The sequence below is a fragment of the Podarcis pityusensis genome (assembly GCF_964106645.2).
Source record: "Podarcis pityusensis genome assembly, chromosome: 2".
Taxonomy (NCBI): Eukaryota; Metazoa; Chordata; class Lepidosauria; order Squamata; family Lacertidae; genus Podarcis; species Podarcis pityusensis.
In genome coordinates this window covers 67,254,977-67,270,339 of record NC_138029.1, presented here as the reverse complement: position 1 = coordinate 67,270,339, position 15,363 = coordinate 67,254,977, and the positions used below count along the sequence as shown (strand labels likewise).

General features: G+C 41.0%; 1 protein-coding gene across 2 annotated transcripts in view; it reads right to left on the bottom strand.

Annotated features, from left to right (window-relative positions):
- Window positions 1-15,036, bottom strand: part of ITK (IL2 inducible T cell kinase) — a 34,559-nt gene extending 19,523 nt beyond the window's left edge. The window contains exon 1 of one of the 2 annotated variants that reach the window (XM_080995504.1): window positions 14,948-15,036. In XM_080995504.1, the coding sequence (XP_080851630.1) occupies window positions 14,948-15,016 (69 nt within the window). In that variant the 5' untranslated portion in view covers window positions 15,017-15,036. Of the gene's footprint in view, window positions 1-10,500; window positions 10,767-14,947 lie in introns of those variants that run through there. The other variant, XM_080995503.1, reaches the window with a different exon arrangement.
- Window positions 15,037-15,363: the final 327 nt, after the last annotated feature.

Below are 15,363 nucleotides of genomic sequence, written 5' to 3'. Positions count from 1 at the left end.
CATCTGTACATGCTCACTCCAGGAACGTGCTACAGCCTCTTCTAGACAGATGTAGTCTAACTGCTGTTATCCATATCCTGGCATCAACACCCAGATTAGACTACTGTCGTACGTTATATGTGGCTCCGTCTCTGAAAACAATTTCAGCAACAAGGTTGCTGACCTGGTCAGTCAGATCATATCTTGCAGTTGCTTCCTGTTCATTTCTGAGTGCAATTCAAACTGATTTTAATTTCCAGCTGCATAAAAACGTCTTACACTTGCACCTAAGTGATCACTTCCTTCCACAGGAACCTACCTGTTTGTTACGTCTGGCACCAGAGGTCCTTCTCTACATATCCCTGCCACTCTGTAGGCTTGCATAATAATCATCATCATCATCTTATTATTATTTATATGCCGCCCATTGGACTGGGTTGCCCAGAGAGCCATGTTTTAGACATTTTTTTAAAAAGTTTGTATTTTTGTATTTTTACTGTTACTATAATTGCTTTTATATCTAATGTTTTGATCTGTTTTATTTTTGTTTTATGGCTCTCTTTTGTAACCTATCTTGAAAATCTAGATTTAAATATACAGTGGTGCCTCACAAGACGAAATTAATTCGTTCTGCGAGTTTTTTTGTCTTGCGAATTTTTCATCTTGCGAAGCATGGTTTCCCATAGGGTATTAACGGTTTTAAGAAAAAGGAAACAAACTTGCAAGACGTTTTCGTTTTTCGTCTTGCGAAGCAAGCCCATAGGGAAATTCGTCTTGCGAAGCAACTCAAAAAACGAAAAACTATTTCGTCTTGCGCGTTTTTCGTCTTGCGAGGCATTCGTCTTGCGAGGTACCACTGTACATTTTCAAATAAATTAAAAAATAATGTATCCCATCATTTTCATGACACCTGTCCCCATCTCCATTTTGTCACTTACTATTCTCGTTTCCCTCACATAACCTATTTGCCTCCCATAACCTATGACAAACCTTCATAGCTTACAAAAAATAATTCACTGCAGGAAAATATATATTAGTAGTTGTGAGGTATGTACTGACATTCAGCAGCATAATGCATTCAGGAAAATTAGGAAGGGGCTGTAATTAATGTCGATTTTGAAGAACAATATCCCTCCAATTTCAAGTTCTAATTTCAACGCTTAAGAAATAGATACTAGTTTATTGAACAAAATTGAACAAAATCTGCACATATTAATGGTATTTCGCATTTCCAGGGGAAGCAATTTCAGTAGTGCTCCTACAATGTAGCAATCACCTACACTCCTATAATGTTGCAATCAACTGCAATGATCAGCTGCTCAGTGTTCCTTGCAGACACACTGGCTGTATTTGCCAGTAATGTGGACAAGCCGCAGTGAAGCTCAGGTTCCCAAGCTCCCCTTTCCTCCTTTGTAATGCTAAACCCTCATTTAACACTATGTGTGAACTGAACCATTGCACCCGATATTGAAGCAGCAAGACCTTTTGGACACAAGGAGGAAACAGACCAGCATTTTGCAAATCCAAATAGCAACCTTCACAGTCAGTGTTATTTTCTGATTATATGGAGACTTGCTTTTTTATTTTGAACAATGCACTCACTTAAATGGCATCAATTACCGTATTTTTTGCACCATAACACTCACTTTTTTCCTCCTAGAAAGTAAGGGGAAATGTCTGTGCGTGTTATGGAGGGAATGCCTACAGGTGGCCGGGGGGGGGGGGGAATCTGCTGCAGTCGTGAGCAGAGGATCCCTTCCTTCCCTCCTCCGTGGCTCGCTTTGAAACAGCAAAGCAGGAAAAGAGCCGCTGAGTGGGGAGGAGGAAGAAAAGCAGAGTCTGCTTGCTTTAAAGGAGCAAAGTGGGAGAGGAGAGGAGCCTTCTCCCCTTATACCCCTCTTCTTCATTATTAGCAGCATCCTTCTCCACCCACCCCAGGCATGCTCCTTCTCCCCTTATACCCCTCTTCTTCATTATTAGTAGCATCCTTCTCCACCCACCCCACACGTGCTCCTTGTCCCTTGAGTGCTTTCCCTTCCCTCCCCACTTAAAACGTGGTTACAAAGTACGGATCCACATGGATCCTCAGGATTTTTGCACTGGGTCACCCCAAATTCACCATCAGATCACATAGCATGTCCATGGCTACATCTTACACCAAAAAAATCATGCACCCACTGTTGCCTGGGGCCGCAGTGCTGCAAAAATGTGGTTACAAAGCATGGATCCACATGGATCCTCAGGATTTTTGCATTGGGCTACTCCAAACTCACTGTCAGATCACATGTCTGTGGCCACAGCATGAACCACAAAACTCATACATCCACTGTTTCGTTTAGAATATTTTTTTTCTTGTTTTCTTCCTCTAAAAACTACGTGCGTGTTATGGTCGGGTGCGTGTTATAGAGCGAAAAATACGGTATTTTGTGCTGCAGCCATCTTGGCAGTGGGAAACATGGGCAACTGAGCTGGTTCCTGCAAAAGTCTTGACAGAAATAATCTGCAGGTCTCTGTGGATTCTGCCATGACCCTGAAATTAACACGAAGCTGTGAGTTGCATCCAGGCACCCTGTTCCGATTTCCATACAGCACCTGAATGGTGTCGTGATTGGAAATATTGCCCTGGTCCCATTCTTGACACACCTAGGCTAAGGACTAACTGATTAGAGCAACATGTCTTGCCATCAGGTGCTAGAGCACTCTAGGATCTAATACTTATCTCCTTTTTCAGAGCCTCAAAAACAACGCAAAGCGGGAGAGGATTTGAGCAGCAAAGGCTTTTCGTCTCTTTCACACAGTGGTTTTAGCACTGAAAAGCCACAATGCACACACTGTATGTGAAACACCGCTTAGTGAAACAAAGGAGGCAAAACAACACCTGCATGTTACTAGCATGCACTGCATACAATGAAGCTGTATAATGCATACACACAAAATGCAATAAAATCACATTGGGGCATAAGTAACCTTGGCTAATCAAGAGGGGAAACAGTGGCATTCTAAATCAGCCAATATTCCTGTGGTGATTTCACACGTGAGGATTAAAACAGCTTTTGCCTAAATCTCTATGTAATGCTAATGTTCAACCGATATTAAGCAGAATGCAACCATGGAGGACGGCACTGCCTGATACTGTCCTCCTCCTTAGTCACAGGGTGGCCCTTGTAGAAATCAGCAGAGAGGAGGATGGGGACAGAACTAGAATTGGTTCTGCTTGTCACTGACTCTCAGGTGTTAATTGTTGGTGAGTGACATTAAGGTCCCCCTTGCTCTCCCTTCTTAAGATTCTTTACCTTTAAACCACACTTGGACCAGACAGGCCTTCAAACAGAGAGGTCTTCCAAACAGAGGACTGACGGCCCTTCAAATAGAGAATTATCCCTTGTAAAGTGGGGCACACTTCTGATGGTGGTGGAACTATGACAAGTGCCCTCCCTCTGCCTATCTTAACACTTGAGGGGGGTCGGTTGGGATAGATGCAGCATTTCAGATATCTGAAGCGTAAGTTATTTAGGGCTTTAAACACCAATGTGAACACCATGGGTCTGGAAACAAACTGGCAATCAACATGGGAAATAACATTTCCCCTTGAGGAAGGTTGGTGTTCAGATTGCATTAGGGATTAAAGGGCACATGTCATCTAGTTACTTCACTGGGGAAACCTGCCTCAGACATTGAGAATCTTGACCCAATGTGAACATGGATTCATACAGACATAAACTAATGGAAATGAATAATGCAGTCCTTTAGTAATGCTCACAAAGAGACACACACACCCGGCGCCGCTGCCACTGCTTCCTTGATTCAATCTCCAGAGCTAACAGAACAGAAAGGAGAAAACAATTATCATTGTCACTTAAACCAGCAGTTATGAATCAGAATGCACACTGGGAGAAGGCCCTTTGAACAGCAAGAGGCCTTTTTACATAGTCACTTTTCAAAGTACAATTGCACTTTAAATTATTCTTGATCTATGTGCATCAAGGTTCAAGAGACAAACAGCACAAGTTATGCATTGTTCCTGGGTCCATACAGACTTCACTGAAGGAAACAGCACAAGAGGAAAGATATACAAAACAATACAAGGGGACACCTATATGCCATTTTTGAAAATCAAGGAAAAGCAAATAAAATGAAATTGGCTTTTTGGGAATTGAGGAAGCATAACTAACAGCAGGGGTTTGGTGAAAGGAAGGAAAATACAGAAATGTGTGAGTTATATATCAAAATAGACTCCAGAAACTATAAGAAACTCTCTGTGCATGGAATTGTCCACCTATTGTGGAAGCTCCTGCATTGACTATAATACACACACACACGGTTTTCATCATTGTTAACAAATACAAAAACAACCTACATACAGATGCAATGGCACTGTACAAAAATATTGTACTCTAAGACTTTTGATATTTAGAGAAACTGAAATAATAACTGTTCAGATAATATTGTTAAAGACACCTCTTGCTCTGCTTAATATCTGAGACCAGGTCTTTATTTGAATTGAATTGATTGTTTTATTCTATCAGTGTTTATGTGCTGTAAACCACTTTGGAATTTTAAATGTTTTAAATAAACTAGGGAAATGTTGTTAAATAAACCAATACAAATAAACATGTTGCAAATGCCATGAGGCTTGGAGTGTCTCTGCCCCAAATCATTGAGTGGCGAGGTGGAATGCACTTTGGACATTATCAAGATATGTAATGAAGTTGTGTTTGTTGTCGTATGCATTTATGAGGAAGAGAGAGCAAAAAGACCTGGAGAAACAGCAGCTCTGAGTCTCTTACGGCAGCTAAACCTACAAAAGACACAAGGTAAGGTGGCTTTGTTCAATTATCAGCAATAAATAGCTGTTTCAGGTGCAGTTCCGTGTCTCTTGACTGTCAGCTTTGTTCATTATTGTCTCTGCAGCAATACTATGCTGTTTTACATTCTATTTTACACTGCAGCTGTTGCTATCTCAAAGCATTGTGCTGGCAACACACTTCTAACACAGTCATAGCATTTCAATGAAACATCCAATAGATTTCATCAAAGGTTTACACTCCTGGCTGACCAAGTGGCTGAAGCCTGGAGAGATGCTTGCTATGAAGAGAGGCAGGGAGAACCACAGTGGATGCAATGGACTAAATTTCTAAATATACATATTTTTGTGCTGTCCGCCACAACGCTCTCCATCGAGAACCAAGAAACTTCAGAATATTTCAACAACCTAGCTCCCAGCCACTGAAACCATCCATGGCATTTTACTGATTTTGTAGTCCGCTTTTTAAAAAAAAAGAGAAGGAAAACTGACGAAATATGTTGCTATTAGGAGAATTAAGAGCTATGTTCTTCTTAACTGCAAAGCTGTGGTCTTCTTAAATGCAAGCTTTGCTATGACTTTTAAAACTCCAGTTCTCATCCCTGGAACAGAAAGCTCTTTCTCCTCTCGTGTTTAGTGCATCATTGCCATTAACATTAATGAAAGGTTTGTACATACATCAGGGGAAGAATGAACCTCAGAAAATCTAGCAACAATAAGGATCTGTGTCTTCTAAATTTCATTATACAGTACACAATGAGGGGCCATCTTACCATGAAGTAAAGCGTGCATAATAGATATGTGTTTTCGAGATTGCCGCCCTGCATAAATCCACCAGTGTCTTGTAATCCGTGTCCCTATTATAACATGCAAATTGCTGCTGCAGACAAAACTCTCTTTTTCCCCCTAACAGTCTGATTTCACATATACTGTACTGACGTATGCATTCCTAACCCTGCGTATGCCAACAGTCTGACTGATAACAAAAATCTGTCCATTAGTGAAGGCTGTCATGCAGACTGCAAATTTGTCAGCAACAATTCAACGATTTCAGTTTATTTATTTGATTTTAAAAAGCTGTCTTATCAGCTGAGGGTGGCTGGGATGTGGTCATTTTGCAGTGGAAAAATGTCACAAGAAGAGCAAGTTAAGAGGCCCCTAGTTCCCTCCATCATGCCAGTCTTCCTCTTAAAATTGCAGTCTTAGTGTAGGAGAGAAACAAAGTCTCCACACACACCACGTACAGTGGTACCTCGGGTTAAGTACTTAATTCGTTCCGGAGGCCCGTTCTTAACCTGAAACTGTTCTTAACCTGAAGCACCACATTAGCTAATGGGGCCTCCCGCTGCTGCCATGCCGCCGGAGAACAATTTCTGTTCTCATCCTGAAGCAAAGTTCTTAACCCGAGGTAATATTTCTGGGTTAGCGGAGTCTGTAACCTGAAGCGTATGTAACCCAAGGTACCACTGTATAAAAAACAAAACCTCCACTGCCCCAGAATCACCTAACTGTCCCAGAACAACATTCAATGTACACGTAGTTCCGCTGTTGGAAAAGATAATTTATTTGGGAAACGTAGTGTGTTAAGGCAGCAGTGTTGCTCTCTCAGCAGAGCTGAGAAATGGGCCCATAAAAGATTTCATTTGCCAAAGGCTGCTATTGGGCTCTATTAAAATCTGTGTTTTGCTACAGGTTATTCAAAGATTAAGGGTCAAAATAGACAGTAAGACTGTCCATAAGAGCATAAGATTAGCCTGCTGGATCAGCCAATGTCCCATCTAGCCCAGCATCTTGTTCTCACAGTGGCCAACCAGGTGTCTGCGTGAAGCCCGGCAAGCAGAACAGCATCTAAAGCAGGGGTCAGCAAACTTTTTCAGCAGGGGGCTGGTCACTGTTCCTCAGAACTTGTGGGCGGCCGGAATATATTTTGGAAAGAAAGAAAAAATGAACAAATTCCTATGCCCCACAAATAACCCAGAGATGCATTTTAAATAAAAGCACACATACTACTCATGTAAAAACATGCTGATTCCAGGACCAGATTTAGAAGACAATTGGGCCAGATCTGGCCCCCAGGCCTTAGTTTGCCTACCCATGATCTAAAGGCAGCAGCCACCCTGATTTCTTATTTTAATTAATAGCACACATTAGGGAGGAACATCTGCATCAGGACTGCAGCATCTTCCCTCACCAGCCATTATCCCAACAAAAAACCCCTCTGCACTAGTGGTCCTTCTCTCACACTAAAATAAGTGGGAATTTTCATTGAACACCCTACGCCTGCATGCTGCAATCCTGACAAAAATTACACCTATTCTGCCTTTTTCTATTCTTAAAAACAACAACCCATCTAGAGTCTTGTAAATTGTATTCTAACAGTGTAATCCTAAACATGTTTACATACAAGAAGTTCAATGGAGCACAAGGGGTCTTCCCTAGCAAATATGTTTAGAAGTGCACTTTAAAGTGCAGGATCAGGTTATGTATCTTAATAAAAGAATATTATATTGATATTTAATTATGTATTTTATTAGCTTAATACCATCATTTCTAAGTAGTGCACAACAGGGATAGAGCATCAAATCAGAAAAACACACTTAAAATGCCTCTTGATTTTTTAAAAAAGCATTTACTGTGCCAGTCATCCCCATTTATTCCATGGCCTTAAATTATACCACAAAACTAGTGTTAAAAAGTGGGTAAGTGTCCTTATATTCATAGATAATGGGTAGTAAATCCCACTGTATTCAATGGGTCTTACTCCCAGGTAAGTGTGCCTAGGATTGCAGCCTAAATGTTGGGTTAAAATAAATTCTAAGGTCATGAGATATGCAACAAGATCAAATGCAAAACATAGTTTCAGATTACCAGGGATTAAGGGCCAAATTAGACAATATGCAGGAGATCTATGACCAGGAGAGGCATCTGTACTGGATTAGAGCAGAAATAATGTTGGGGGCAGTGTGTGCTTCAACACCCCCACCCCACCCTAGTACAGTTTACCAGCAAAGAGTAATTTGGAAGGGGGGGGGAGCATCTGGAAAGATATTTCTGTTAGGAAAATCTGCACAGTCTCTAATCTGGAGCAGTAACATGTTCCAGAGAAGGGCCCTCCTATGTGCATTTTCTTCAAAACTAAACAAGTTTATGCACATTTTTAAAAAAATGCATTTACTATGAGATATGATTCAACTATAAATCACTCTCTCTTCTGAAGCTGCTATTAGAACTGTAAAGGAAAAAGCACTGGATGTTTTCTTCTATGGGATAATACCTTAATAGGGAATATTGATGGGAGAAAGGGTTGAGGGTGGAAAACCCCTCTCCCTCCCATTTCTGCTTCCATAATCCCATTAGGCCCTCCCTTTTGGTTGCTTTTAAGTTAAACTTAATTGGAAAATCTGATCACATATTCTTCTATGTCTCATCTGTTTTGGTTATAGGAATCTAGGTAAAGGTAAAGGGACCCCTGACCATTAGGTCCAGTCACGAACGACTCTGGGGTTGCAGCGCTCATCTCGCTTTACTGGCCGAGGGAGCTGGCATACGGCTTCCGGGTCATGTGGCGAACCAGAGCAGCGCACGGAGATGCTGTTTACCTTCCCGCCGGAACGGTACCTATTTATCTACTTGCACTTTAACGTCCTTTCGAACTGCTAGGTTGGCAGGAATTTACCTCCATCCAAATTTAGATTATGTACAGTATGTACATAATTTTCAGAGATGTGCTCCTTTCAGGTCCTCGATGGAAGATTCTACTTTTTCTTAACCATTTCCTACTTTTTTTCTATGCTATATGTACACAGGCTTGCATTAACTAAGGATGCAAGGAGGCACCAATTTTCATCTGGTCTTGTCCTTGTTGTAATCAGCATTGTTTCTGTTCCACTACAGAAGCTTCTGCTAAAACCTACCTTGATTGTCTCGCTATCCACTATGGCCAAATTTGACATAATTTCAATACATTTCAATAGAAGGGAAACATCAAAAGCAATGCAGAAAATAACACAATTAGTTGTAACATTTACAGATTAAAAGGGGAAAAATGACAACAGTGAATACTGCCCATCTTCTCTTGTGTGATTTCTATTCCTGACCTATGACGAATAGGAAGGCTGTGGCAACTTCCGCTCCCGTTTCCATTTCAGACAGAATCCTCTAGCATAACCACTGAGTCCCACATTGAGCAAAAGATTCCTACACTGCAGAGGGTTGGACTAGATGACACTTGTGGCCCCTTCCAACTCTACAATTCTATGATCCCTAGCATCAACTGAGTCCTATCAAAATTAGTGGTGCTAAACAGAGTAAGTTTTAGTCTTCCACTGCATAGTTAACCTAAATCTAAAATCTGTGTAGGGGAATCCTAATTCAGATATCCTGCCCTTTTAACAGCAATGAAAGAAGAAAGCAACAATGCTGCTCTCACCTCCCAGGAAGAGGCACTTGTTATTCTGTAAGCTCTTTAATAATTTCTCCATCTTGGATCTGCCATCTCAAGAACCGAACAAACTTATTAATAATGACATGAGAGCATCCTACCTATTGTCCTCTCCTACCCTGGACCCTAGGTGTTGCCTAATCAACACCATCAGTACCATATGAAAGAAGAGAAACGTAGTTGTTCCTCTTCTTGCCTGTTTCCTCTATTACCATGTTATCCGCACACAACTCCAGTTACTGCACTGGTGACCTGGTCTCTAGGTGTGGTCTGTAGCATTTGAGGGATGAGAGCAGACAAAAAGACTGCAAAAGTTAGGGAAAGATTTTTTTCCAGCTGGAAATATAACAGGCAACTTCCAGCACCTGTGGTATATATGCCAACAAAATCCTAGCAACCTGAGCCTGAACATTGGGTCTGAACTATCCACCTACAATGTTGATCAAAGCTTTTCCAACAACACAGAGAGAAAACAACCATTAGATTTCAATAAACTGCAACAATGATCAGCAAACTCCTTAGAAAGCAAGCAGCTTTTTAGCAGATGACAAAAGCCATGCAGGGGCAGGGGGTGACCAATGGGACCCCCAATAGCAGAAGCTGTAACTACAGGCTAGCTGTTACTTAGTCCCACTGTGGTATTTTAGCAAGCCATATCAATTCTTTCCAAGGACATCCTAATTCCCGAAACAATAGTTCTGTCTGGACAATGAGACTTTGTGTGGTGTTCAAGGAACAGATCTGGGTGATACTTAAATGATGGGGTAGTGTTTGTGTTTTGTGTGTAAGTAAGACTGGTGTCCTTATGGCTCTGCAGGACTTGGCTCCATTTCCGTTTTTTCAAAGCCACAGAAGATAAAAGGCCCTGATAAACGTTTCAGCTTGCAGTTAAAAGGCTGCTCTAGAACCCTCAAACCACTGAGAATCAACATTCTCGTATCTACATCAAGCTGTCCGCCTTCTTGGCGTCTATAAACTTACAATGGCATACAATGCGGCAAACAATGCTTTTTAAATCAGTTGTGAATGCCTTGAAACAGTTCGCCTGGAAAGGAACAAGCACTATCGTATCTTTATTCAGAACCCTAAAATAAAATAAGAATGCATGGTTTACACATAGGACAATTTTGCTCAAACATAAAGCAAACACAATCGCTGGGAAAGCCACTATCGCATAAGCTAGCCCCAGATTACCTCATTCACTCAGTTTCTCCCTACCCCTTCATTATCCTTTGATAAGATGCTCTGAAAAAGATATAGGAGACAACACACATACCCCAAGACGATGCTCAAAATACGCCAGCCTTGATTTTGTCAAAACGAAGAATCGTACTTTAAAATTGGAGGGAGAAGTCCTTCTCTTTTGCTGGGACTTTTTGATCAGCTCTTCTTCAAGAAGAACACCGTTATTCATTGTTCATCAAGTAATGGGGGTCCTTCCAGGATGGAAAGGCACCTGCCCCAATACCAGAGCCCATAAGCCTGGGAAAGAGAATTCATGTGATAGACACTGTTGTCTTTCACAAAAGTGGATGCAAAAAGCAGCGTAGGTGCTTATCTTTCCATCTGTCATTCAGGCAGTGCTGCTCAGCTAGCTTCCTTTCTGATGTAAAAACCATAACCACATCCTTTCATACACTGTCACCTGAAAAGTGCACACTATATTATTTTATATGCTCATAGAAAGGGAGGTTTATGCACCAACCACTGGTGCTGAAGAAACTGAAATTGACCAATTCTATGAAGACTTACAACACCTTATAGAATTGACACCAAAGAAGGATGTTCTTCTCATTATAGGGGATTGGAATGCTAAAGTAGGGAGTCAAGAGATAAAAGGAACAACTGGCAAGTTTGGCCTTGGAGTTCAAAACGAAGCAGGGCAAAGGCTAATAGAGTTCTGCCAAGAGAACAAGCTGGTCATCACAAACACTCTTTTCCAACAACACAAGAGACGACTCTACACATGGACATCACCAGATGGGCAGCATCGAAATCAGATTCTCTGCAGCCAAAGATGGAGAAACTCTATACAGTCAGCAAAAACAAGACCTGGAGCGGACTGTGGCTCAGATCATCAGCTTCTTATAGCAAAATTCAAGCTTAAACTGAAGAAAGTAGGAAAAACCACTGGGCCGGTAAGATACAATCTAAGTCAAATCCCTTATGAATACACAGTGGAAGTGAGGAACAGGTTTAAGGATTTAGATTTGGTGGGCAGAGTGCCTGAAGAACTATGGATGGAGGCTCGCAACATTATACAGGAGGCAGCAACGAAAACCATCCCAATGAAAAGGAAATGCAAGAAAGCAAAGTGGCTGTCCAACGAGGCCTTACAAATAGCGGAGGAGAGAAGGCAAGCAAAATGCGAGGGAGATAGTGAAAGATACAGGAAATTGAATGCAGATTTCCAAAAAATAGCAAGGAGAGACAAGAAGGCCTTCTTAAACAAGCAATGCAAAGAAATAGAGGAAAACAACAGAATGGGAAGAACCAGAGATCTGTTCAAGAAAATTGGAGATATGAAAGGGACATTTCGTACAAAGATTACCATAATAAAGGACAAAAGTGGTAAGGACCTAACAGAAGCAGAAGACATCAAGAAGAGGTGGCAAGAATACACAGAGGAATTATACCAGAAAGATATGGATGGCTCGTACACCCCAGGTAGTGTGGTTGCTGACCTTGAGCCAGACATCCTGGAGAATGAAGTCAAATGGGCCTTAGAAAGCACTGCAAATAACAAGGCCAGTGGAAGTGATGGTATTCCAACTGAACTACTTAAAATTTTAAAAGATGCTGCTGCTAAGGTGCTACACTCAATATGCCAGCAAGTTTGGAAAACTCAGCAGTGGCCAGAGGATTGGAGATCAGTCTACATCCCAATCCCAAAGAAGGGCAGTGCCAAAGAATGCTCCAACTACCGCACAATTGCACTCATTTCACATGCTAGCAAGGTTATGCTTAAAATTCTACAAGGAAGGCTCAAGCAGCATGTGGACCGAGAACTCCCAGAAGTGCAAGCTGGATTTCGAAGAGGCAGAGGAACCAGAGACCAAATTGCAAACATGTGCTGGATTATGGAGAAAGCTAGAGAGTTCCAGAAAGACATCTACTTTTGCTTCATTGACTATGCAAAAGCCTTTGACTGTGTCAACCACAGCAAACTATGGCAAGTTCTTAAAGAAATGGGAGTGCCTGATCACCTCATCTGCCTCCTGAGAAATCTCTATGTGGGACAAGAAGGTACAGTTAGAACTGGATATGGAACAACTGATTGGTTCAAAATTGGGAAAGGTGTACGGCAAGGCTGTATATTGTCTCCGTGCTTATTTAACTTATATGCAGAATTCATTATGCGAAAGGCTGGGCTGGATGAATCCCAAGCCGGAATTAAGATTGCCGGAAGAAATATCAACAACCTCAGATATGCAGATGACACAACCTTGATGGCAGAAAGTGAGGAGGAATTAAATAACCTTTTAATGAGGGTGAGAAAGGAGAGTGCAAAATATGGTCTGAAGCTCAACATCAAAAAAACGAAGATCATGGCCACTGGCCCCATCACCTCCTGGCAAATAGAAGGGGAAGAAATGGAGGCAGTGAGAGATTTTACTTTTTTGGGCTCCATGATCACTGCAGATGGTGACAGCAGTCACGAAATTAAAAGACGCCTGCTCCTTGGGAGAAAGGCGATGGCAAACCTAGACAGCATCTTAAAAAGCAGAGACATCACCTTGCCAACAAAGGTCCATATAGTTAAGCCATGGTTTTCCCAGTAGTGATGTATGGAAGTGAGAGCTGGACCATAAAGAAGGCTGATCGCCGAAGAATTGATGCTTTTGAATTATGGTGCTGGAGGAGACTCTTGAGAGTCCCATGGACTGCAAGAAGATCAAACGCATCCATTCTTAAGGAAATCAGCCCTGAGAGCTCACTGGAAGGACAGATCCTGAAGCTGAGGCTCCAATACTTTGGCCACCTCATGAGAAGAGAAGACTCCCTGGAAAAGACCCTGATGTTGGGAAAGATGGAGGGCACAAGAAGAAGGAGACGACAGAGGATGAGATGGTTGAACAGTGTTCTCAAAGCTACAAACATGAGTCTGACCAAACTGCGGGAGACAGTGGAAGACAGAAGTGCCTGGCGTGCTCTGGTCCATGGGATCACGAAGAGTCGGACACGACTAAACGACTAAACAACAACAACAGAAAGGGAGGTGGGAATGAATAAGAAAAAGAAAATGGAAAGGTAAATCAGGCACCGGATTAAAAAAAAAGCCAAGGGACAGTCGCTTACAATTTACCTAATAAACACAATAATAATAAAGGAATGAATGTGTAAAGCACGAACATTAGGACTGATGAAGTCCACATCTGCTATTTAAGTAACTGATAGGTCTGATGTTTCCACAGAAAGCCCTTTAAACTTGCATGTCTTGCTGTCATCTGAGATTTATTAATTTATTGTATCAGGTATGACCTAACTTCTCAATATCTCCCCAAAGAAGATTGTTTAGAAAACCTTTCCCAAGAGCTTAAGACTAAATGGGACATATTTGAAAAAGGTCAAAACAGATATATAGCCAGTTCTAAAGCATTATTGCTATTGTTCTATGTTTATGTTATTTTATTTGAAATACATTTTTTAAATGTTTTGATTGATTTTTTTCATATGTATAGTTATTACGTATTTTAAATGGATTTTTGCTTGTAAACTGCATAGAAGCCATTATGGCTGTATATAAATCATCATCATCATCTTATTGCTGATTATGTTTTATATATAGGTACCCTTATTGCATATTGTATTTTATCACTGGATTATGGCACTGACCCATGACAGGGCCTTCTTGGAAGTGGTTCCCCATTCATAGGATGCCTGCCCAGGTGAGGAGCATCTCTCTCCCTCATTATTAACTTCAGGAGGAATTTAAAAATATTTCTGTTCATCAGACATTTGATAACTGAAAGATACTGTTCCTGGCAACCGTGAAATCACCTGTGAGAATATGTGTCTGTTTTTAGATTATATATATATATATATATATATATATATGCACTGCAATGATGAAACAATTAAATTTAAAAATTACATGACATGGGAGATTTGTAATTAGGGCTATAATACTATACAAAATTTCCTAGGAATAAGTTCAATTGAATTCAATGGTCTTTACTTCTGAGCAGAAATGTATTGAATTGAACTGTTAATAAGTACATACAATGAGCCCTCGTTAGATCAAACCAAAGTCCATCTAGTTCACACAGTGGCTGACCAGATAACCACGGGAAGCCCACACACAGTACATGAGCACAACACCACTCTACTTTTATTTCAAAGCAGCCAAAGGGTGTTACTAATTTGCTCTGAGAAGCAGAATCCTGAATGAGGTTTTTTTATCCCTTCCTTTGTTATTTCTCACACCTAAATCACTTGCAGAGAGTGCTGTTTGCCTCATCAGGCACAAAATAACAAGTACAAAGAACATTAAAAATACACCTCCATTGAGGTTTGCACCATTTTTTTATTCCAAAAAGTATTTTCACTTTTTCAGAGCTTTCCATATAAGAATTTCACGCAACCAAAATAATAAAGACAATGTATGTATTCCTTTCAAGACAATATCACTGCTGCTCCCTACTGCCTAAGAGAGGCATAACACAAAGACAAGTGTAATTTAAGTGCTGTATCTTATATTAACATAAGACAATATCACCTACCAGAATGAATTCTTCACTTGTAAACATTTGGCTGTAGATATTCTCCTGGTGCTGAACATCCTGAGACATGACTCTGCTTTTATTACGCTGTTGGTGTTGTGACGTGGGGTTTGTGATTTCAGCTCTCCTGATATAACATGCTGGAGACAGTTCTCTAGTAACACTTCTTTATTAAAGCACAAGACTGAAGACTGGGGAGAGGAAAGCTACATTTATAGGGACAGGGAACTAGCAAGAAAGGATACATTTTGGAGGGAACAATATCAGGCAATCACAGTCCTGCCTTTTGGAGGGAACCAATAAGACAGAGGATCCAAATACAGCAGCTTAAATGAACCAATAGTAGCTGTACCCTCTGGAACCAAAAGGCAGTTACTTTACCCTAATGCAAATACAGACAATAATAATACAGATAT